This window comes from Bubalus kerabau, chromosome 4, assembly GCF_029407905.1.
Source record: "Bubalus kerabau isolate K-KA32 ecotype Philippines breed swamp buffalo chromosome 4, PCC_UOA_SB_1v2, whole genome shotgun sequence".
Classification (NCBI taxonomy): domain Eukaryota; kingdom Metazoa; phylum Chordata; class Mammalia; order Artiodactyla; family Bovidae; genus Bubalus; species Bubalus kerabau.
This window is the reverse complement of record NC_073627.1, coordinates 42,160,504-42,185,840: the sequence shown is the minus strand read 5'-3', so window position 1 is coordinate 42,185,840 and position 25,337 is coordinate 42,160,504. Positions and strand designations below refer to the sequence as shown.

The 25,337-nt window shown below is 44.4% G+C and overlaps 1 protein-coding gene and 1 long non-coding RNA gene across 7 annotated transcripts in view; one reads left to right on the top strand and one right to left on the bottom strand.

Moving 5' to 3' along the window:
* VPS53 (VPS53 subunit of GARP complex) overlaps positions 1-25,337 on the top strand; it is a 124,904-nt gene that overhangs the window by 56,625 nt on the left and 42,942 nt on the right. For all 6 annotated transcript variants that reach the window (XM_055576995.1, XM_055577001.1, XM_055577000.1 and 3 more), the window contains 3 exons: positions 2,728-2,829; positions 13,027-13,121; positions 24,232-24,474. In XM_055576995.1, coding sequence (XP_055432970.1) covers positions 2,728-2,829; positions 13,027-13,121; positions 24,232-24,474 — 440 coding nt within the window. The remainder of the gene's footprint in view (positions 1-2,727; positions 2,830-13,026; positions 13,122-24,231; positions 24,475-25,337) is intronic.
* LOC129649514 (uncharacterized) lies at positions 274-3,537 on the bottom strand. The gene is made up of 3 exons (XR_008713136.1): positions 3,068-3,537; positions 2,061-2,145; positions 274-500 (listed from the first exon to the last, which is right to left on the bottom strand). It is a non-coding gene; the product is annotated as an uncharacterized LOC129649514 (long non-coding RNA).

The following is a 25,337-nucleotide window of genomic DNA, read 5'->3' as shown; positions in this document are numbered from 1 at the left end:
AGACTCAGAATCGTATCAGGTCAGCTCAACAGTGTGATCCCCAAACCCACTTTGACCCAGTAGGATCAGGAATCCAGTGCCATTAACTAATTTAATTTGTTGTTGAAGCTTAGATTCCATTTTTCACCCTCACCCTAAAATACCAGCAACCCTCACAGAGACAACTAAAACTTAGAAATACAGCTTTCAAAGAAACATTACTTTCTAAAAATGGCCTAATTCTGAAAATAAATGTAAATTGCTTTACATTTATGAGGGTTCCCCCCGCCCCACATCAGGCAAAGAAGCCATATTTCAGAGTGTATATATTTGAAATGTTTGCTGGGTTCTTAGACCATATTGTTTCTCCAGAGGATACCTCAAAAATCATTGTTCTCCTCCTGATTTCCTTAAGCTAATGCATTAATTAGTCTTCCCAGGTAGCGTAGTGGTAACGAATCCACTTGCCAATGCATAAGACACAAGAGATGCAGGTTCAATCCCTGGGTCAGGAAGATCTCCTGGAGGAGGAAAAGGCAATCTGCTCTAGTATTCTTGCCTGGAAAAGTCCATGGACAGGGGATCCTGCGGGCTATAGTCCATAGGGTCTCAAAGAGTTGGACACAACTGAGCAACTGAGCGTGCGCGCACACACACACACACACACACACACACACTGCCTTAATCACAAGGCTTTCTTCATATACCAAGGCTCTATCTTGCTACATAACACCATCCAAGTGTTTTAGCCAAGAAGTAAGTAGTTTACATGGATGTAAGTGGAATTGTCTTAAAGCTTAAATGAGACACGGGTGTGGTTTGTGTGTGTGTGTGTTTAAGTTTTATTTTTTATTTGTCTGTGTTGTTTGTTGGGTTCTTTTTTTCTTTCTTTTTTCGGTAACATCTTCAGCTGATGTCCTGGCACCGGACAAAGTCATTCATGACACTGTGGTCTGTCTGCCGTCCCTCTTGCCATAGGGATTAATTCAGTCTGCTCCACTGATACATGCTCAAATTATCACAAGTACTTTTATTTTATTATTTTTGAAAATTTGAAAAATACTAATTTGTTTACCTGTGCTGGTCTTAGTTGTGGCACGTGGAGCGTGGATCTTCACTGTGGCCTGTGTATCTTTAGTTGCAGCATGTGAAATCTAGTTCCCTGACTAGGGATCGAACCTGGGCCCCTGCATTGGGAGCTCAGAGTCTTAGCCACTGGACCACCAGGGAAGTCACCTCACAAGTACTTTTAGAAACTCCCTCTGCACCCAGCTTCTTGTCTCAAGAGAGCCATTCCTCTACCCTCTTCCTCTTCCCCAGCACCTGCCAGTCCCTTTTATCCTGCTTGTCTGCTGAGTTCCCTTTCTGCTATAACACCCAGCTCCTTGGCATAAACAACATTCTGAGGTCAGATTTGTAAAAAAATAAAAAAATTCCAAAGCACCACTGCCATTCTGTTGTTGCACTGGAATCATCGTTGTTAATATGTATCATGTGCTGCTTCTAGTGTTTCACACGCTGTATCACATTTACTCCTTCAAGTGGTCTATAACTCTGCCCTCCTCATTCAGCCATTCAGGTTGCTGGGGTTCAGAGAAGCTAGGTGACTGGGCCAACGCCAACAGCATTGGAGCTGAAACCCACATCTCCAGCCTTCTACTAGCCTGAAGTCTCACTCAGTGATCTTTTGAAAGAGTGGTCATGGGACTTTCCTGTTGGTCCAGTAGCTAAGCCTCTGTGCTCCCAATGCAGGGGGCCCAGGTTCGATCCCTGATCAGGCAACTAGATCCCACATGTGGCAATTAAAGAGGTCGAGTGCCACAATTAAAGACTGAAAATCCTGCATGTTGCAGCTAAGACCCAGTGCAGTCAAATAAATGTTTTTTTTGTTTTTAAATACATGCTCAGAAGTATTTTTGAAAAATGAAAAAAAAAAAGTCACATTCAGGGGCTGGGGAGTAATTTTTCTCAAAGAGATCTTGTTGTGGGTGCTGTAATGGGTCTTAATTGGGAGGAGAGAAGTCTATGATCTGGATCACAATGATCTATGATCTGGAGTTTGTTTTTGAATTCAAACCTACCTTCATATTTCAGAAGAGATATAGGTCTCTGGCCAGGCACCAGAGATAGGACACAAGATAGACATGATTCCTGCAGTCACAGAACCTGGTGGGGAGGAGACACACACATGAGTAATTGGCAGTATTTTAATAAATACCTGGTTAGGGGACATGCCAGGTGGGGATGGAAGCTTCTAAACCAGACTTGCCAGGTGGGAAAAGGCTGCCCAAAACAGGGGACTTCTGACTTGAAGACTGAAGGATGAGTGAGAGTTTTAGGCAGCTCGCAATTGGGGTCAGGTGGGCAGTAAGGTTTCTGGAAGAGCCAGAGGGAGTTTGATGTGTGATGTGGGGAACCCAAAACTGGTGCTCTGTGACTACCTGGAGGGGTGGGGTGGGGAGGGAGGGGGGAGGGGGTGGTTAGGAGGGGAGGGACACATGTATGCCTATGGCCCATTCATGTTGATATATGGCAAAAACCATCACAATATTGTAAATTATTCTCCTGTTATAAAAAGCAGTGTGAAGTCGTGGTGGTGAGAATGTGATCCAGGGTATCTCCATTTTTGCCCATCAGATCATATTGCATGGTATAGCTGTTGGAGAGCCTTGGAAAAGGCAGATCAGTGGGGAAAGGTGTTGACTCTACTCAGAAAACACCCATCTGTTTCTCACATCTAATTAACAGAAAAAACTTGAATCTCCACCCGCATCCACCAATCCCTTCCTGGAAGATGAGCCAGCAGCAGAGATGGAGGAACTGGCAATGGAGAAAGGAGATTTAGAGCAAGTAAGTCTGGTTTGCATTTCATCCGCACAGCCTGCCGAATGTTTGTTTCTGAAAATGGGTCTGCTCACTCTTAAATATGATCCCTTGGCTGTTGACCACATTCAGAGATTACAACTTTGGTGGTCTTTCTGGAAGGGCTTTATCTGAAAGCACATTTAGAAACCTGAGTGAAAGAGCAGTCCTTCCTGCCCCACCCCACCCCACCCCACCCCACCCCTCTGCTCTCCAGTCGCCTCACCACCGCCTCAGCAACGCAGCCAAGCTGGATCAGCGGGTATGGCAGGGCAGCCGAACTCTGCCCTGGCTCATTCGTCATCTCTCGAATTTGTCAGCCCAGCTTTTAGTTGTCCCCTGATCTGGTCCGGTGATGACATGAGAGGCTGAAAGATCCCTGGTGAAGTTAGCAGCCCCCGTCAGCCAGGAGAGACTCCGACTCAGCGGAAGCCAAGCACCTTAGGTCTGGAAGCCGTCAGGGAGGCCTGAGAACACCAAGGGGACCAGTGGCATATTTGGAGAGTTACTTTTCAGAGCACACCAGCACTTTCATTTCCTTCGGCTTTTTCTGTCCAACTCTTAAATTTCCTCTCCCTCCATTCCAGAGAATGGTGTTTTTGTTTCATTGCCATTTTATGACACGAGAGGTTAGAGCAATAAATCAGGACTTTTCCTGTCTGGATTAGTGAGCCTTCTTTTTAATTTTCTACACTTGGCTGCTGGAGGATGATTTTATGAGATTATTTTGATCCAGACACCACTGAAAGGGAGGCCGGCTGGGAAGAGCAGCTCTGGGAACCCCATAGCCGTGCACATCGCAGTTCACCCTGTGTTCCTAGCCCAGCGGGGGATGATAGGTCTACAGTCCTGGCAGGAGCCAAGACAGCAGAATTCCCAGGAACAGCTCTGAAGTGATGCTGTCAGAGGTATCTGATCCACTGATTAAATAATTACAATAACATGGATGCCTCAAATTTTTATGGTGCTTTATAGTTTAAAAGTCTTCTACAGGCTTTACTTTATTTCGTCCTTCTGTGCCTGCCTCTCCTTTTATAGGATTTCTGTGAGCGGCAGGCTCAGTGACTAGCCCAGGGTTACAGAGTTTGGAAGTGAAGAATCTGGGAAAGGACTGGAAGCCAGGTCTGGAAGTCAGAGACTAAAATTCCTTTCCTGGCGCTCTTTCCATCACACCGTGATGTTGCCCTGAAAAGTGGAGGACCTAGAAATGAATCCCGTGAATAAAAGGGAATGAATAAAACTGGAGAGATGCCCTGAGGCCATATCCCAGAGATCTACAGGATTAAATATTTAAAGCCATCATATCAGCTAGGCTAGGAGAAAACAAAGATTTCTCTTAAAGAAATGCCTCTCTCAGGGACGTCCCTGGTGGCCCAGTGGTTAAGACTTCATGCTTTCAGTGCAGGGGCTGACGGATTGATCCTTGGTCTGGGAACTAAGATCCTACATGCCACTCAGCACAGCCAAAAAAAGAAAGAAATGTGTCTCTCCCATTTTGGGAGGAAGGAGTGGGATGAGAAGGAAGAGTCCAGGTGTGGAACTCATCCTCCACCCGCGCTCGGGTATCTGCAGCCTCTGATCTGGCCTTCTGTAGTTGGGCCATTTTCAGGGCCCTCCTGTCTCCCCAGAGCACATGGCTGCCACTGTCACATCCAGAATCATGTAGCTGAACACTCAGATGTGCCCAGTGCTGTTGGAAAATTATCCCATTAGCCAGTCATCTCGGGGTGTCACAAAACTGGATTATGATAGCGTTCCCCATGAGCTAAAAAATCAGTTTTGTCAGGTAACTTGGTTTTCTTTTTTCTTTCTTGTGGAACTTTTTGCTCATCCTGGAAGCTTGAGATTAAGCTTGTCTTAAGGATGAAGATCTGCTCATTCTAAGGACACAGAACATGGGTACATGGGGTAAAGCAGAGTCACGTGATGGAGAAGATGCCAGACTCTGGTTTGCCACCAGCTGGCTGTGTGACCTTAGGCAGGTTCTTTTCTCATTGGACTTCCCTTGTTTAGAGGGAGCCAGTGGTTTTCCAGTTCTATTCCTTGGTGCCCTGTCACATGTCACTGTGGGGAGCTGGGAAGAAACCAGAGCTCTAAGTCCCTCCAAATAGAGCAGTTCTGTTTTGAGTCACTTTTTTCATGGACTCCCAGGTAAAATTACTTTAGGATCAGGGGTTCTAGGTATATTCAAAACGAAACTGAGACTTCCGTGGTGGTCCAGTGGTTAAGACTTCAGCTTCCAATGCAAGGAGTTCAATCCCTGATCAGGAAGCTAGATCCCACATGCCTCTCGGCCAAAAAACCAAAACATAAAACAGAAGCAATGTTGTAACAAATTCAGTGAAGACTTTAAAAATGGTCCATATATTTAAAAACCTAGAAAAAGGACTGAAAACCTCTGGGCTAGATGATCCACCCTCAGTTTCACGGGCTGTTCCTTTTTAGTAATAAAACTGACACACCAGTGACTAATGCCTCCTCATCTGCGTCCCCAGCCTCCTACCACCTCCCCAGCACCGTCCCGCTTGTGGTTGATTAGGTGGGAGCTCCAGGACCCCCTCGCCCCGACTTCCTAGTTACTCGCTGGCTTCTAAAGTTGGGCGCACTGGAAGAGGAGGAGCCAGATGGGGCTTCAGGGGGAAGCGCACCAGATGCCGTTGGTGAGCTCGGCCGGCGCAGGGGGACCAGTAGTTGTTCTGGGTTACCCGACCTGTCGGCATCACCGCAGTCAGCAGACGGGGCCTTCAAGATGGGGCTATAGAGCAGGGAGCGCGCGAACTTGAAAAGAAGTATTTAGTTCGAGCAGTCTCTTGCCAGCATGTTCCCAGTGATTAAAAAATGGCATCTGAGAGAGGACTGAGGGTCCTCAGAGTATAAAAGAAAGAAGAAATAAGGAATTTCTGGCTTTAAAATGTACCCTTCTGGTGATCCGAGCAGTTAGATTTAATCTGTTTACATTGGATTGTAATAAAAGGAAATGGGACCAGCTGCAGACCTCCTTACTGTGACAACAGTAACCTTTTATTATTCCATCAAACTCCAGGAGGAAATAGCTTAAACATCTGCAGCTTTTGGACAGAATCCACACACTCCAAAGTCCAGCCCGAGTGCTACTGCTAAACAACTTTAGTATATTCTTTAAGCTGAGAAGCAACCCTTTAGGGAGCTAGAAGGTGCAAAGGGAGACACCAACTTGAGCTCCAATTCTAGCCTGCAGCATCTAAATATGAACACAGATATGAGGCAGCCGGAAGCAGGAGGCAGCTCAGTGGGGGTTAAAAAAAAACAGACTTGAGGCAGTGCCTCCCATTGTTCCCTTCTTGCTTCCAAATCACCTTGAAAACTCTGTAAGAGGACAGGGAGCTATGACTATGACTATAGGTCCCTCCTCTCTGCTGGGAGCGCCATTAGAGGGCAGAGGCTGGGCGAAGTAGAGTCGCCTGCAGAAGGTTTGGGCCGCGTGGGCTGTCTGTCTGTGTGGCTGGCTCTCTGAGCCACAGCCAGAGGCGTCTGTGGGGCCTCATCAAACTTGGTCCCCAGGAAGACGGGTCAGGGTGAGTTTGTTGAAATATCAGGTAGCCATACTCCCTATTCATTGGAATCTCTGTTTATCTGAATAAGCTCTCTAGATTCATCCATACATTTTTATCACATATCATTTTGTGCATACATAAAAAGGAAAATATAAGCAAAATAAATAAGTAAAGATATTCCCCAAACTTCTTCACCTTTGGAGTCTTAACACTGCTGAACCTTTTTTTTCTTAAAGAGCTTTTTGATGTGGACCGGTTTTAAAGTCTTTATGGAATGTGTTACAGTATTGCTTCTGTTTTATGTTTTGGTGTTTTGCCCACGAGGCATGTGGGATCTTCTCTCCCCAACCAGGCATCCCGCTGGGAATCCAACCAGGGATCCCAACCAGGGAACCCACACCCCCTGCATTGGAAGGGGAAGTCTTAACCCCTGGACTACCAGGAAGTCCCTCTGAACCACTTTAAAAAAAAAACTTTTAATTTCACAGTAATTATAGACTCATAAAAAGTTGCACAGAGAAGTCCTGGATACCCGTCTCTCAGCTTCCCTCAGTGCTGATGACTCCCATAACTGCAGCACGATATCGAAACCGGGACGGTGGTGCTCACCTCGTCTTTTCCTCAGCGGTGGGTGTCTCTCTCTGCTGCCACATGGTGTGCTCCCAGCTGCTGGTGATGTGCCGTTTCTCAAGATGCTCCTCCACTACACCTGGGATACACCTGTAGTACAGATATCGTCAAAATCAGCTGCCTAACACTGACACAGTACTAGTCACTTAACTCTAGTCTTTATTCGGATTTTTTATTGTTATTTGAAACCTTTTTCTCTTTTTTAAAAAAAGAATGTCAAATTTAGGGAAAGTTTTAAAAATATTGCTAGGAACTCCCAAATATCTTTCACCTGAGTTCACTAGTTTCTACTATTTTGTTACATTCACTTTACCATTTTCTCCCCTCCCTCTCTCTCTCCTGTCTCTTACTTTCCCTCCCTCTGTCTCTCTCTCTTTCAGAACAACTCAGTTTATAAGTATCATGCCCTTTGTCTCTGAGTATTTCAGTATGTATTTCCTTTCTAGGAAACACATTCACTTAAGCAAGATATTCACTAAAGAGGGTACTCACTAAAATCACCACAGATCAAAATCGGAAAATTTAACACCGGTGTGATATCTCATTTATAGACTTATTTAGATGTTAAAATGTGATCCAAAAGTGATAAATTAAAACACTGTCAATTGTTGGGAAGGCACACTGAAATTAGTAAATAAAGCCAGATACAAAATACACACGTTGATTTAAAACATGACAATTTTCTATATTACACAAACTTGCATTTATAATTTCCAAAAGCTGTCCTACAGACATGTGAATATTTTTGTCAGGGGAAGAAAATATAAATAAAGGGAATAATTATATTTATGAAGATTGCATTTTAGTTAATGAAAAGGCATCTGGGTATTGTGGTCTTGTTTTCCAGTTCTAAAATCAGGGTATCTGGGTCCCCGGTGGTTCAGCTGGTAAAGAACCTGTCTGCCAGTACAAGAGACACAAAAGACAGGGATTGGATCCCTGGGTCGGGAAGATTCCCCTGAAGAAGGAGATGGCAACCAGCTCCAGTATTCTTGCTTGGAAAATTCCATGGACAGAGGAGCCTGGCAGGTTACAGTCTGTGGAGTCGCAAAGAGGCGAACACAACTGAGCATGCCCATACGCATGCTGTGTGGTGCTGTTAAAATCAGGATATTTCAGGATATCTAATCCTAAAAAAGTTAGACAAATTAAATCATATTTCTCTGTTCGTTTATCAGATCACTTTATTGAAAAGAATAACAAATTTTGAAATATAAGTAACTGACTTGGAAAATGTAAAACAGATAAGGACCACACCTCCACAGTCATCACACTGCATCACAGATCCCTCATTCTAAACCAATGCAAATGCAGAAAAACCCCTGAGGTATCTATAAAATGAAGTAGAACTTTGGATCTAGCCAATTTAAACTCAAATTAACCCGGTCTTATGTGCTAAGTCACTTCAGTCATGTTCCAACTCTTTGCTGCCCCATGCAACCCGCCCGTCTCCTCTACCCATGGGATTCCCCAGGCAAGAATACTGGAGGTTGCCATGTCCTCCTCCAGGGGATCTTTTCGATCCAGGGATCGTACCCGCGTCTCTTACATCTCCTGCATTGGCAGGTGCCTTCTTTACCACTGATGCCACCTGGGAAGCCCAGAGTCTCTTACAGTCTCAGCCTAAGGCCTGACTTTGGCAGTGGCTTCTGGATGGTAAGAGAAAATAGCTCAGACTATAGTTAGTCTTAGGAAGAACCACAGTTTCTTCAAATCCTGCCAAATAAGTAAATAAAGACATGGAATTCTTAGAAGGTGAAAAGGGTATAGAGCTAGATATGAGATTAAATGGGGTATGTCTACAGTTGACATTTCAGGTGATCATCAGTTTTTATAGATGTTTTTAAGCATTTCAGGGTTTGTATTTTTTTTGATTACTAGAAGAAGGTAATCATTATTTCTGTCTGTCTTTAGGAGCTTAGCTTTTCCAGTTTATTAAGAGATATGAACAGTTTAGTTCAACGAGTATAAGTGCTGATTTATATCCAAATTGTACCCTTGTATCAACCCCAGCAAAGCCTCAGAGACCTGTATCTATTTTCAAATGCCCACAAACAAAACATAGATACAATTGGCTTTTTCTTTTTTTAGGAACAGAAATATGTAGGAAGACCTTGTTTATTTTTTAGATGTTTTGAAAGGAAATTTAGTAGCGAATCAGTTTAGTTCAGTCGCTCAGTCATGTCCAACTCTTTGCAACCCCATGAATCGCAGCATGCCACGCTTCCCTGTCCATCACCAACTCCTGGAGTTCACTCAGACTCACGTCCATCGAGTCAGTGATGCCATCCAGCCATCTCATCCCCTGTCATCCCTTTCTCCTCCTGCCCCCAATCCCTCCCAGCATCAGAGTCTTTTCCAATGAGTCAACTCTTTGCATGAGGTGGCCAAAGTACTGGAGTTTTAGCCTTAGCATCATTCCTTCCAAAGAAATCCCAGGGCTGATCTCCTTCAGAATGGACTGGTTGGATCTCCTTGCAGTCCATGGGACTCTTAAGAGTCTTCTCCAGCACCACAGTTCAAAAGCATCAATTCTTTGGCACTCAGCTTTCTTCACAGTCCAACTCTCACATTCATACATGACCACTGGAAAAACCATAGCCTTGACTAGACGGACCTTTGTTGGCAAAGTAATGTCTCTGCTTTTGAGTATGCTATCTAGGTTGGTCATAACTTTTCTTCCAAGGAGTAAGTGTCTTTTAATTTCATGGCTGCAGTCACCATCTGCAGTGATTTTGGAGCCCAAAAAAATAAAGTCTGACACTGTTTCCCCATCTATTTCCCATGAAGTGATGGGACCAGATGCCATGATCTTTGTTTTCTGAATGTTGAGCTTTAAGTCAACTTTTTCACTCTCCTCTTTCACTTTCATCAAGAGGCTTTTGAGTTCCTCTTCACTTTCTGCCATAAGGGTGGTGTCATCTGCATATCTGAGGTTATTGATATTTCTCCTGGCAATCTTGATTCCAGCTTGTGCTTCTTCCAGCCCAGTGTTTCTCATGATGTACTCTGCATATAAGTTAAATAAGCAGGGTGACAATATACAGCCTTGACGTACTCCTTTTCCTATTTGGAACCAGTCTGTTGTTCCATGTCCAGTTCTAACTGTTGCTTCTTGACCTGCATATAGGTTTCTCAAGAGGCAGGTCAGGTGGTCTGGTATTCCCATCTCTTTCAGAATTTTCCACAGTTTTCTGTGATCCACACAGTCAAAGGCTTTGGCATAGTCAATAAAGCAGAAATAGATGTTTGTCTGGAACTCTCTTGCTTTTTCCACGATCCAGCGGATGTTGGCAATTTGATCTCTGGTTCCTCTGCCTTTTCTAAAACCAGCTTGAACGTCTGGAAGTTCACGGTTCACGTATTGCTGAAGCCTGGCTTGGAGAATTTTGAGCATTACTTTACTAGTGTGTGAGATGAGTGCAATTGTGCGGTAGTTTGAGCATTCTTTGGCATTGCCTTTCTTTAGGATTGGAATGAAAACTGACCTTTTCCAGTCCTGTGGCCACTGCTGAGTTTTCCAAATTTGCTGGCATACTGAGTGCAGCACTTTCACAGCATCATCTTTCAGGATTTGAAATAACTCAACTGGAATGCCATCACCTCCACTAGCTTTGTTTGTAGTGATGCTTTCTATGGCCCACTTGACTTCACATTCCAGGATGTCTGGCTCTAGGTGAGTGATCACACCATCATGATTATCTTGGTCATGAAGATCTTTTTTGTACAGTTTTTCTGTGCATTTTTGTCACATCTTCTTAATATCTTCTGCTTCTGTTAGGTCCATACCATTTCTGTCCTTTATTGAGCCCATCTTTGCATGAAATGTTCCCTTGATATCTATAATTTTCTTGAAGAGATCTCTAGTCTTTCCCATTCTGTTGTTTTCCTCTATTTCTTTGTAATGATCACTGAGGAAGGCTTTCTTATCTCTCCTTGCTATTCTTTGGAACTCTGCATTCAGATGCTTATATCTTTCCTTTTCTCCTTTGCTTTTCACTTCTCTTCTTTTCACAGCTATTTGTAAGGCCTCCTCAGACAGCCATTTTGCTTTTTTGTATTTCTTTTCCATGGGGATGGTCTTGATCCCTGTCTTCTGTACAGTGTCACGAACCTCCGTCCATAGTTCATCAGGCACTGTGTCTATAAGATCTAGTCCCTTAAATCTATTTCTCCCTTCCACTGTATAATCATAAGGGATTTGATTTAGGTCATACCTGAATGGTCTAGTGGTTTTCCCTACTTTCTTCAGTTTAAGTCTGAATTTGGCAATTAGGAGTTCATGATCTGAGCCACAGCCAGCTCCTGGTCTTGTTTTTGTTGACTGTATAGAGCTTCTCCATCTTTGGCTGCAAAGAATATAATCAATCTGATTTCGGTGTTGACCATCTCGTGATGTCCATGTGTAGAGTCTTCTCTTGTGTTGTTGGAAGAGGGTGTTTGCTATGACCAGTGCATTTTCTTGGCAAAACTCTATTAGTCTTTGCCCTGCTTCATTCCATATTCCAAGGCCAAATTTGCCTGTTACTCCAGGTGTTTCTTGACTTCCTACTTTTGCATTCCAGTCCCCTATAATGAAAAGGACATCTTTTTTGGGTGTTAGTTCTAAAAGGTCTTGTAGGTCTTCATAGAACCGTTCAACTTCAGCTTCTTCAGCGTTACTGGTTGGGGCATAGACTTGGATTACTGTAATATTGAATGGTTTGCCTTGTAAACGAATAGAGATCATTCTGTCATTTTTGAGATTGCATCCAAGTATTGCATTTCGGACTTTTTTGTTGACCATGATGGCTATTCTATCATGTAGCAAACAGTCGTTTTTAAATGCTTGCCTACCCAGATAACCTTTTTATCAGATACAGTTTTCCCAGCATCAGTTGGGGACCAGGGCTGATCCATGTTTTCGCTGGTGCAAGGCAAAATATGCAGATAAAACAGCCAGCCTGTCTGTCTACCTATCTATCTTTCTATCTTGGTATAAGGTCACCAACTAACTGTCTCTTCTTGGGAAGAACTGCCTTTATGCAGCTATTTTCTCTTTTAAAAGGTTTAGGTATAAAATACTCTTTTAGGAACTTGTGGCGAGAATATTGAGAGTATAAAGTAGCAAAATGAAAAGTTAGCAACCCTGTGTTGGCACCCTACCCTTCTTGTTTTTGTTTTTTCCTATTTGTTGATGAAATTCAGCAGTCAGGAAGCACTGCAGGGACAGCAGTGATCTAATAGGAAGAGTTCTGGTTTCGGAGGTAGGAGACGCCACCCTGTGCCTGGGGGCAGGCTGCTAACACCTCCTGTGCCTCTTTAGGTGTAGTGAAAGTGAAAGGCGCTCAGTCGTGTCCATCTCTTTGTGACCCCATGGACTATACAGTCCATGGAATTCTCCAGGCCGGAATACTGGAGCAAGTAGCCCTTTCCCTTCTCCAGGGAATCTTCCCAACCCAGGGATCGAACCTAGGTCTCCCTCACTGTAGATGGATTCTTTACCAGCTGAGCCACCAGGGAAGCCCTTCTTTTAGTGTAAAATAGTAGTCATAATTCCTACATTGAGGGTTGTTGTGAGGAGTAGATGAGATGTTATTTTGTATCAAAGCGCTTGGCCCATAATAACAAGCAGTAAATGGAGGCTTTCAAAACTAGACTGTGTAAAAGTACTTTAGACATTCCAAGGCACTGCCCAGCTATAAGGTGCTGATTATTAGCAAGAATTTGCATTTTTGAAACATCAGTCAGATGATGAAGACCTTCCAAATTGAAAATGCATGTGTTATCACAGTAGCTGTAAATCTTTCACTGCACAGAGCACATAAATGATGCCAACAAAGCTGGTTTATTATTCACAAGCTGGCATGAGTTATAATACAGGACATAGTCCCAGTCTAGTTACACCGCGTGCTTCTTTTCTGTAAGTTAGGAGTGAACTTTGAAGGGATGTTTTTGTTGAAACTGCTGGAAAATTTGCAAAAATGGCTCAAGTATAGAGTTTCTTTTTTTCTTTCCTTTTCTCTCTTTTTTCCCTTTACAGCCTAAGAAGCCTAAAGCCCCAGACAATCCATTTCACGGCATTGTTTCCAAGTGTTTTGAGCCGCATCTCTACGTGTACATTGAGTCCCAGGACAAGTGAGTTGACAACCATTTTGCTGCTTTCTCCTGCCATTTCTCCCGCCTCAAGTCAGGGAGGGGCCTCACAAGGGCACAGCTCCTTCTAGATGGTGAAGGAGGGACTTGGCATGCCCATAACCCTCCCTGGAAAGCTGCTAAGGATACTTCTTGGTCTTTTGAGTGTTATGATGTATTATGTCTGTCAATCTCAGAAGCCTGAATGTGACTCTAAGGCGCTCCCAAACAGGTCCCAGCGCCTAGTTCCGAGATGGGCCTGAGCCCTTACGTCTGCATGTCAGCCTGCCAGGCTTTACGGTGTCAGGTGCTGAAAAGTGGAGAATGAAAGCCTCAACTCTGATGTATATGTTTTCAAGTATAATTTGTTTAACTTTTCATTTTGAAATCATTTAGATTCACCAAAAAGTTATAAAAGAATTCTCATATATCCTTTGTCCAGTGAATGGTGGTGGTGGTTTAGTTGCTAAGTCAGGTCTGACTCTTTGTGACCCCATGGACTGTAGCCCACCAGGCTCCTCTGCCCATGGGATTTCCAAGGCAAGAATACTGGAGTGGGTTGCCATTTCCTTCTCCAGGGGATCTTCTAACCCAGGAATTGAACCCATGTCTCCTACATTGGTGGGCGGGGTCTTTACCCCTGCACCACCTGGGAAGCCCCCAGAGAATGGTAGCAGCTTATAGAACCGCAGTTATCAAAATCAGGAAGGTGCTATTCTCCCCTGCATGTCCTTCCTCTGGTCCAAGATCCAGTCATGCGTTTAGTTGTCAGGTCTCCTTAGTCTCCTTTAAGCTTGAACAGTTCCTCAGTCTCTTTGTCTTTCATGACCTTGACACTTTTGAAAAGTGTTTGACCAGCTCTTTTGTCCAAAGCCCTCAATTTCTGTTTGTGATGTTTCCTCTTGATTAAATCCAGATTATGTGTTTGGGGCAAGAACACCACAGAGGTGACATTGTGTCCTTCTCAGTGCTCAGTGCACGATGTCAGGAGGGGGCATCTCACGTGGCTTTGTCCTGTTACTGCTGAGGTTGACCTTGACCCGTTGCTTAAGTGGTATCTTCCAGCTTTTTCCCAATAAGGCTGCGCTTTTGCTTTATAATAAGTATTTTGTGGGGGGATACTTCAGGACCATGTAAGTATCCCCCGTCTCATCACTTCGCCCCTCATTGTCACATCTCTTGACAATTCCTGCCTGACAGTGATTACTGTAGTGTTTGCCAAACACTGTGGGTTTCGGTCATTTCTTCTACATTTACTCATTGGAATTCTACTACAAAGAAGAGCTTCCTCTTCTCCCCCACTTGTTGGTTTGTTTGTTTTTGTCTGTTTGGACTCATGGCTTCTTATTTTCTTTGATGGATTATCATCCATTTAATATACATGCTTTTTACAAATGCAGAGGCTCCAGAAAATGCTTACCAAGCAGCCCACTGCAACCACAGCCAGTTGAATATGGTCATGAGTGCTCTCACAGCCAGCAGAGTATGGTCATGTTCCAGTATCCACTTCTATGCTCTCCTCATCCCTGAATCTCTGTCCACAGCCAGAGCAACTGTGGAAGGCCCAGTCTGGAAAGGCCAGGTTTCTGAAACAGGCCGAACTGACTGGAGGCAGGCTGGTCCAGGCTTCGAGAAGAGGCCCTGTAGCCTAAAGTATATGTTTAGGAGGACCAGAGAGCGGCTCACAGGGGACGGCAGCGGCTCTGAAAAGCCCCTCAAGGGGCGTTCTCTGGGAAAGCACTTAGGTCCTGAGGTCTAGTCCTTCCCCCTCTTTGTTTTTTAATGCTTCTTTCATTTTAGCACATTCTTACTTAAAAGTATATTCCAAGGGTAAACCAGAAAATTAAGAGAACATTTCAAGTGGATATTTGTGTCTTACCTGGAACATTATTGTTCTTCAACAATTTTATTTTATTGTTGTTCATTCGCCAAGTTGTGTCCGACTCTTTGTGACCCCTACCCCATGGACTGCAGCACCCCAGGCTCCTCTGTACTCCATTATCTCCCAGAGTTTGCTCAAACTCATGTCCATTGAATTGGTGATAGATTGCTTCTATTCTTTTCTTCGTTGATTACAAAATGCATATTTTGTAATCACATTACAAATTACATATTAAAACCCCGGAAGATTAATTTGTGAAAGAGCTTCTATGTTAACAAAAACAACCTCCTCCCTGCCACCTACCCAGCAAAAAAAAAGTTGCCTTGACATCTTTTGCCTTGTAAAGCCTCAGTTTTCCTCCTGCTCTCTATCCATTCGGCTTACATCCATAGGCATGCAGAAGGGCAGACTACTAAAATCAAGTTTAAGAAATTATTTCCTCATCTGTTAAATAGTTACTATTACCATTTTTTTTTAAAGAAACATCCTGTCTTCTGCATTCACAAAGTTTTTTCTCAAGATTACTAATAAGACACCTCTGCAGGAAAGGAAAAAGGAGCTGCTATTTGCCTGTTAGATGAACAGGTCTTGAAGCAGCCCACCTGTATGACTATTATGGGCCAAACCCCTATCTTATCAATCCAAATTCTTATTTTTAGAAAGGCTTGAAGGCTGTTGGGTCCAGAGTTTAAAGTGCATATCTGAGATAACCATGTGGTTTCCCCAAACCTGTCCAGTTTAAGAAAAAAAAAAGAGTCATTTTGTAGATTATCTGGTATCATCCTGGGATCCACTCTTCTCACATGGCCTCAATTCATATAAAGCACACTCATTGTTCATGAGGCTTTGGGCAAAGGGCCAGCCCTCCCTTCCTTAGGGACTCTCCATTTCTCTCTGAAAAAATGCAGTGCTGGCCCCTCAGCCTGCCGCCTGGCCTCGCCAGAACGCTCCACAGCACGAGGGCAGTAGCGGAAGCTTCTCATAGGAGAACTGCGTAGGCTGGGCTGCTCTCGCTCCAGAATAAGCAGCAAAAGCTGGGAGCAGGAAATCAGGTTCAAGAAACCCATTTCTTCATCTGTTACAGGAGAGCATCAGACAGAATAATGCCTAAAGCAGTGGGTTGTTACCCTTGAGTCATAGACCCCTCAGAGAACCAATAAAAACCACAGGCCTCTTTGCCAAAAAAAAAAATCCACGTGAACCCACACGCTATTTTGAGTACAGTTTCAAGAGGTTCTTCAAAGTCCTTCCTAAAGTCAGAGAATCCTAAGACTGGGGAAGGAACTCAAGTGGGCACTGACTGGGGGCAAATCACTACTCCTGTTGTAGCTCTGCAAGGAGGAAAACCTGAGGCCATTCACATGTCCTCCCAGAGGACAGAGACCCAACCCAAGGTAGTGGAAAGAGCATGGGCCTGGGTGCCAGACAGACCTGCACTTGCATCCAAGCCCTGCACCCCACTGCCTCGGGCCTCCAGCTCTGGTCCTCACCTCTCCGAGTCTGTTTTACACCCTCTACAGTCGAGTGAATAAAGCCCCCCTGGCAGGATTAGCGGCGAGGGTGAAATGATACGACATGTCGGCACCTGGCACAAGAAAACAGGGCTTGGGAGCCGCGTCTGCCCTGCCCTTCTGGTGACCCAGTTCCAGGTTCTCAGGTGCTTGGGTGGCCTGGTCGGTGCTGCCAGCTCTCGGTTGAGCCTGGCGTGGGGTCCACTCTCTCATCTCCGTAGCGCCCTCCCTACCTGGGGAGAGTCCTGGCAGCACCTGCCCCAGCCCAGGGCCCAGCAGCAGCAGGAGGACTGCGGAGCCAGTGCCCAGGGAGGAGGCAGGAGTGGAGCTGTCCCGAAGTCACCTCTCACCCGGCTGGGCCGAGCTGTCCTTCCATGCCCTGAGCCGGTGTCTCAGTTTTTGTTTATGTCCAAGGAGGAAGTTAGTTGTATCTCTTCTGCTCTTGGAGATGTAGTCATTTTTTTTGGCTGACTCTTGCAGAAGCGATTTCTCTCCATAACCACTTTTCCTTCACTCCATTCAGTGACATTTTCAGGCTGAGAAATTATTAGTGACTCCATTTCTGCCCATTTGATTTCTCTCCATAACCACTTTTTCTTCACTCTGTTCAGTGACATTTTCAGGCTGAGAAATTATTAGTGACTCCATTCCTGCCCATTCTCCTGAGTTCTCTGTAATAGCTTTTGTTGAAATAGAGCCTGCCACCGCTTCTAGCTTGGTCAAGCCTAGAGTTTCCTGTAAACAGACATTGCTTATCGTTTGTTTTGAATTAACTTCTAACTTTCAGAAGAGTTCCAAGAATTGTACACAGAGCTCCTGTGTATCCTTCACCCATATTCTTCCATTAACAGCTGTCCCTCCCACCTCTGAGCAGACACACTCACAGACAGACACATTCTCATGTATATATACACATTGTTTTGTTTGTTTGTTTATTAGTCTCTTAAGTCATGTCCGACTCTTTTGTGACCCTATGGCCTGTAGCCCGCCAGGCCCTTCTGTCCGTGGAATTTTCCAGGCAAGAATACTGGAGTGGGTTGCCATTCCTTTCTCCAGGGGATCTTCCCCACCCAGTATTAAACCCATGTCTCCTGCATTGGCAGGCGGATCTTTTCTACTGAGCCACCTGGCAGCCCCACATAGCCGCAGTGTAGTCATTAAAGTCAAGAAGGTAGCGTTGACACAGCACTTGCATTGAATCCATAGACCCCATTCGCTTTCCCCGTTTGTCCCAATCCTGTTTTTTATAGATCCCAAATCCATTCCAGGATCGCGGGTTACATTTATTTGTCACAACTCTTGGTTCCATCCAGAAGAATAACTTATTCTTTCTTTATCTTCCATAGCCTGAAAATTTTTGATGAATGCAGCCCAGTTACTTTGTGGAATGTCCCTCAGTCGGGTTCTGACTGCTGCAGACTCGTGACTCATGATTCATACAGAAGTGGTGCCGTGTTTTTCTCAGTGACTCCTGTCATGAGACATACAGCGTCAACGTGTCTCATAACTTGTGCTGCTCATTTTTACTACTTGGTGTAGATGGTATCAGCCAGGTTAATTAATGAGTATTTAATAAGTGTTAATTACTTAACCTTGAACCCATATAAATAGCTTTTTTCTCATACTTTACTTACTTATTTTACCATTCGTTAATGACATTTGTCTGAATCCTTTAATACTAAGAGAGTTGCCATGTAATTATTTTTCTAATCCCATCATTTCTTCTGCATTTCTTCTGTTTTAAGAAATAGCTTTCTCTTTTCTCCATTTATTTATCAGCATGGACATGTGGATTCCTATCTTATTCAGTGGGTTTATAGCCATTACTATCTTTTTATCTTTTAACTTTATGTTGGAATAAATTTAGACCTAAGAAAAATTTCAAAAATAGTACAGATACTCCATATTCCCTCTCGTAAGCTCCATGTTCGTATCTTACATAACTGTAGTATAGTTATCATCAAAACCAGCTGGTTAACACTGATACAGTACTAGTCACTTAACTCCAGGCCTTATTTGGATTTTACCAGTTTTTCCACTAACGTTCTTCTTCTCTTCCAGGGTCCATCATTATTTGTTTTAATGGTCAAATTGTCCTTGACTTGGCCCCTTCCAGCTGGGTTTCCATCCTTTTTGTATGCCCCTAGTGTTTTTTGAGCACTTTCTTTCTGGCACAGCAAAATACACCAGGCTCATCTTGTACTTTCCTAACCCAGCCCTGGAGTCATCCATTTTTCCAGGATCCCTTGTTCCCTTGGCGGGAGATGTTTAGAAACTAAGTGCTGCTCATCAGGTCTGTTCATTACTGCTTGAGTACCATGCTTCTAGGCCCTCCATGCCGAGAGAGCTAAGAAATACATGTATGTGTATATCCATGTATATTTTTATCCTTTTATACCTATTTATGTATTTAAACTCATCAGTCTATGCCAATAACTCCAGTTCTAACCTAACACCACAGGGGTTACTGGGGCCTCCCTGTTCCCACGTCTGTAACTGCTCTCTACAGCCGTGAGAAACTTGTTCCCAGTATCCTCCATGTAGTTATTTATCTGCTCTGTTGGGTTATCTGGGGTTGGGGCTCTCCAACCCCACTGACCACACCAGAGCCAACCCTCCTGCCCCAGTCAAAAGGAAGGGGTATATGTGTGCTAAATCGCTTCAGTCGTTTCTGACTCTGTGATCCTGTGGACTGTAGCTCACCATGCTCCTCTGTCCATAGGTTTCTCCAGGCAAGAATACTGGAGTGGGTTGCTGTGCCCTCCTCCAGGGGATCTTCCCGACCCAAGGATGGAACCCGCGTCTCTTGATGTGTCTTGCACTGGCATGCAGATTCTTTACCACTAGCGCCACCTGGGAAGCTTGCATGTACCCTTGGATGAACAAGTTCTCTACCTTCCTGGGGTCTTAAGCTGCTTCGCCCACACTCATCCTCTTGCCCACTTTTTCTGACTACCATCTTCCTCTTCTGGAGCCACCTCTCCTGTACTTTCCAATTAAAATACCATTTCTGTGAATGCTGCCTGCAGATCCACCAGGAAAAACAGCCTTGGTCATCCATACCTAAGCTTGGTCTGCTGTGTGGTTTTCCTCTCTGTGTTTTAATCTTTCCCTCTATTGCCATTGCTCTGAAATAGTCTTTGTTCCCAGGTGGTTTTTTGTACCAGTGGCGCTCCCAGCAGTATTCCACATGGCTCCCCTGAAATGCTTATACAGTTCTTGGGTTAAAAGCTCAAGTTACAGGGAAGAAGGCAAAAGACGCCATCCACACCCACGATGTCTTTCTTTAAGCTGGAGAGAAAGGGAATCCGAGCAGTCATTGTGACACCGCAGGTCTGTGTAGCGCTTTTGAGATTTGAAATCAAAGCCTCGGGTAGTTGATAGAGCTTGGCTTGGGAGTCAGGCCCCAGTTCAAATTCTAGCTCCAATAAATTCTGTGACCTAGGGCAAGTTACATTATTTTTCTCAGCATCAGTTTTTTCATTTTTAAAATGGGGGTATTAATGCCTTCTGATCAGGGCTGCTTTGAGGGTTAAATGAGATTGTATTTATAATGCACGCAGCAAGGTACCTAGTTTATAGGCTTACAGCTTAGGGTAAGAGAGAGACCAAAAAACCATTTTGGAACACAGCGTGGAGGGGTGAAAGGTACACACTGGTTTACTGTGGGAATTCAGATGTGTGTGAACCTAACTGCAGGTATCTTCTGCCTCAGCCAGCCTGCACCAGCTTCCCGTCCTCTACCTCTCACATTGTATTCTGTACTTTTTTTTTTTTTTTAAGAAATTTTTTTGGGGGTTGTGTACTAGAATTGAAACTGGGCCCTCCTGCATTGGGAGCATGCAGTCTTAGCTACTAGACCACCAGGGAAGTCCTTTATACTTCTGACTCTAGGCCTTTATTCTTTCACCTGAATCTGCTATGGAATTTTCTGTCTAGTTTCCTCTCATATTTTCTTTGTCTAAAACAAATTGTTTGTAGTGTCTATACTGCAAAACTAGCAATTTATTGGCATCTTGAGATCTTAAGATCATAAGCATGAAAGTCCTGTCTCCCCTAATTAGGATACTATGTCTTTATCCTCACAGCACCATGAGCAGGACTTAACCCTTTATAAACGTTTATTTGATTGTGATTGCTTTAGGGCTTAAAGGGTAAGTCTACAATTTCATTCAACAGGTCAGCATGCGCATGTCCCTTTCTCCAGTAGCTCTTCCTATAACGTCATGCCGAAACTCAGGGTAGCACTTGATGTCTGGAAGAAGTGGTAGCCCTTTTTTTTTTTTAGGTGAACTCATTTTTATCTGATACAGCCCACAGCACTTTGCACATACTAAGTGCTCCGTCAGTTTTTGATTGGTTTGGACCCACTGTGCCAGCTCATGCACCTTGCCCTTCCCATCTGGGTGACTTTTCCTCTTCTGTGAAGCTGCTTGATTGCTCGTTTTCCAGTGTCTCGTGTGGCATAGCAGCATGCTGATGAAGAGTGCTAGGTGAAAGAGAGGGGTGGGATACTCTGACTGGTTTATTTCTCATTCACACCAGAGAACAGTGTCCAAAGTAAACCAGTGAACATTCTGAAAAATGTGGAAGATTGTTAGAGCTTTGTTTATGAGGAAATTTTTGTCTCTGTTCTATGATCATAATTGATTTACAGTCTTACTCATCAGCTTGACTCTGAAATAGGAGGCAGATGAGGAAGTATCCTGGCTTCAGCTTCCAGGGGAATTAGATGAGAGGGTCAAGTAAAAATGCTTCAGAGCTCTGGCCCCTGTTTTGGTAGGTACCATGGACCCAGAGTTTAGAGTCTCTCATAGAAGGGCTCTAGTGGAAGCCTTGCCTGCTGTTCTGAGGTCTCCTCTGTGCAGCAGCCCTGCCCCCACCTCGCCCTTCCATTCCCACCCTTTAGGGACAAGATGTGGAGGTTGGGCACCAACATAATTTGGAGATTAGTTGCACACATAAGCATGAAGGGGGAGGAGCAGAAGAAACAGAGACCTTATCCCTGCTCTCAAGAATCTTACAGTAACATGCGTGACACAGAGAAGAAGATTCTACCACTGTAGAGCAAGTAGCTTTCACCTTTTGTACCAACTTTACCTCAAAAGAAGGACTGGCTACAGGACTATCTCAGGAAGGATCTGAATTTACCCTGGAGATCAGTGAGAAAGACAGCCATTCCTGATGAGCATTGCCCACTGCAGGCTCAGGATGGGAGAAGGTCAGCATGTTTCCAGAATAAGTGACATCCTCACACTGTATAGTAGTGTGTTTTTTAAAAAAGTGTCAGGGTTACAGATGCCAGAAATTGCAATTATATAGAGGATGGGCGTGAGTAGGGGTTGTTTGGGTGCCCCCTGAGCTGAGCTAGGAGGGCAGTGGACAGATGGCAACAGGAGAGACACCAAGGAAGGCATCCAGGCAAAGGCGCAGAGTTGGGGGCTAGAGATGGAGCTGAGGGGAGTCCAGCTGAAGCGTGGGGACACCATGGAGAAGTGGGAGATTAAATGGAAAGGTGAGGCAAGAAGAGGGTGTGAGGAAGGGGGATGGTCACTGTGGAGCTTTCCAAAGTCAAGCTTCCCCTTGGCTTGCTGACCATCGCCACCGTCACAGTGCACCAGCCTAGGCCTGAAGTCCTTTGAGGGCAGAGTGACTGTATCTGGATGTCATAAGCTCATAGTAGCAAAAGCTTTTGGGTAAAGTGTCAATCTTCCCCTGTTCGTGCTAATTGATACTGCGTGTGGTTCTTGTCTTTTTCTTCCTGACGTTTATATAAATACATGTAAAAAGCACAGCTGGTTTCCTGTAGCCTCAGACAGTAACCTAAAAAGATGCAGAATGTCAGGGCGGGTGGGAACACCCTCCCCTTCCCCATGTTTCATACAGCACAACTATGCAGGGACCAATTAATACAGGCCTGTGGGATGCAAACAGTGATGACTCAGTGTGACTGAGGCAAACTCAGTGACGTTCGAATGGGAAGGGGGCGAAAACTAAAGCCATCATCACCACTGTGACCTGGGACAAGCCTGGAGCCACTCAATAGTTTCTCTCCTCTCAGAATTTCTTGCGCCTTTAATTCCAGAAGTTTTAAGAATAAACTACATTAAAGGAGAAAGAGAGCATTTTTTTGTAAAGAGTATTTCGTTACAGTTCCTCTTTGTTTAGGTATCTATCTGCTGGGAATCTTTAGGTTATTTTTATTTTTCAGTTGCTAAATTGTATCCGACTCTTTGCAATCCCCTGGACTGAGGCCTGCCACAGTCCTTTGTCCATGGGATTTCCCAAACAAGAATATGGAATGGGTTGCCATTTCCTTCTCAGGGAACTTCCCAGATCAGGGATCGAACCCACGTCTCCTGCTTGGCTGGTGGATTCTTTATCATTGAGCTACCTGGGAAGCCCACCTTTAGGTTAATGATGTCTAAGTATTTGTTGACATTATACCTTTTGTGTTTGAGGAGTAGTAGGGTAGAGTGGAGGGCTTCCCAGGTGGCACTAGTGGTAAAGAACCTGCCTGCCAATGTAGGAGATGTAAGAGACATGGGTTCGATCCGGGTAGGGAAGATCCCCTGAGGGCATGGTAACCCACTCCAGTATTCTCACCTGGAGAATCCCATGGACAGAGGAGCCTGGCAGGCTACTGCAGGCTCACAAAGAGTCAGACACGACTAAAGCGATGCATGCACGCACAGGGTAGGTGGGTAAAAACCATGGGGTTTGGAGGCAGGCTGCTTGGTTTTTAATCCTGGCTCCCCCACTGTCTGGCTGTATGACTCTGGACAAGGTCCTTTTCTGTTCCTTGCTTTGTAAAAAGGAGGTTAGTGTTAGTCCCTAGGTCATAAGGTTATTTGTGATGATCAAGTGAAGTTCAATGAAGTGATGCTTACAAAGAGCTGTGCAGCATAAGTGCTCAGTAAATGATCACTGTCATGATGTAGGGTTTCACTTCTGGCAAGAGAAGCTGACTAATATGGTACTAGGACCAGGGCACACAGCTAAGCAGTAGATTCTAGGCTCAGCTTTGCCACTAAATTGTGTGAACAACTTTCCAGGCTTTCATTTTGTTATCTCCTTGAGGGTCCAGTAATACCTTGTCTTTCGTCCAGGGGTTTGGGATCAACTGTGACCATGGAATGCCTTGAAAAGTGTAAAGCAGCAGACAAATGCCAAATTTTGTCATCGATGTTATTATGGGGTGGGGGGAGGTGGTGGTGGTGGTGGTGGTTGGTTGATGATACTGATAAAGATGGGTCCAGTTTTTTTAGTGTTTTAAATTAATTGTTTTTTATTGAGGTATAGTTGATTCACATTACTGTGTTAATTTCAGGTATGCAACAAAGTGATTCAACTATATAGGTTGATTCTTTTCCTATATAGGTTATTATAAGATATAGAATGTTGTTCCCTGTGTTATACAGTAAATCCTCGCTAATTGTCTATTTTATATACAGTATGTTAATCCCATGCTCCTAATTTTTCCCCACCCCCTCTTTCCCTCTTAGATAATCATACGTTTGTTTTCTGTTTGTGAGTCTGTTTCTGTTAACAGGTTCATTTCTGAATATAAGTGATATCATGTAATATTTGTCTTTGGTTTATTAAAATGGGTCCAGTTTTCAATGTAACAAGCATGAGGAGTGATTTCCTGGTGGCAGTCAAGCACAATTGCTTTCTCCTTGTTGAACTAAAATGACGTTTCACGTTTTCTTCCTCCTAGAAACCTTGGAGAGCTGATAGAACGGTTTGTGGCCGATTTCAAGGCCCAGGGCCCACCTAAGCCCAATATGGACGAGGGGGGTGCCGTGCTCCCCAGCTGCGCCGACCTCTTCGTCTACTACAAGAAGTGCATGGTGCAGTGCTCGCAGCTCAGTACCGGGGAGCCCATGATCGCCCTGACCACTATTTTCCAGAAGTACCTCCGCGAGTATGCCTGGAAAATCCTCTCTGGCAACCTGCCCAAGTGAGTTCCCATTCTTTCTGGTGTGAGTGGTGAAGTAAGCATCTGAATATACCTAAATATGGAAATCTTTGAGGAAATCCATTCTGAAGTTGTTTACTGAACTGCTAAGTATATCAGGAAAATCCCCTGATGGAGTTTCTAAGGGCCTGAGATGGTTTCCTCTCTAATGGGATCCCCTAGCCAATCAGAACTGTCACAGGAAATGCCCGCTCTGGCCACCAGCATAGGTCACATCCTAGCACGGTGGACTCCAGGGTGTCAATCTCATTATAGATGGATTTAGTTCACGTGGATTCAGTGATTCAGGGATAATAAGTACTTGGCGAAAAAAATGTGGGGTGATGGTAGAGATGACTTTCGAACAGTAAGGGCAGTTTCATTCAGGCCAGAGTCTCTCTTGTGACATCCTGCTGTCTTGGATGGAGCCTAATATGTAAAAGTGTTGGGAGGTTGTGGGGAGGTCATTGTATAGCAGAACTCCTAATTATAGTGACTTGTCTGTATTATTCTGGGGCACTAAAACATCGTTATATTTTTTATTGTGTGTGAGTATTCAGTTGCTCAGTAGTGTCCAACTCTTTGAGACCCCATGAACTGTGCATGGGATTTCCCAGGCAAGACCCCAGTCTCCTCTGTTCATGGAATTTCCCAGGCAAGGACACCGGAGTGGGTTGCCATTTCTTCCTCCAGGGGATCTTCCTGACCCAGGGATCGAACTCATGTCTCTGGAGTCTCCTACATTGGCAGGTGGATTCTTTACCACTAGTGCCACGTGGGAAGCCCATATTTCTTATCACTTGAAATAAAATGGATTGTTCGACTAGAATTTTAGAGAGACTTGGGATATATAGTAATTTCTATTA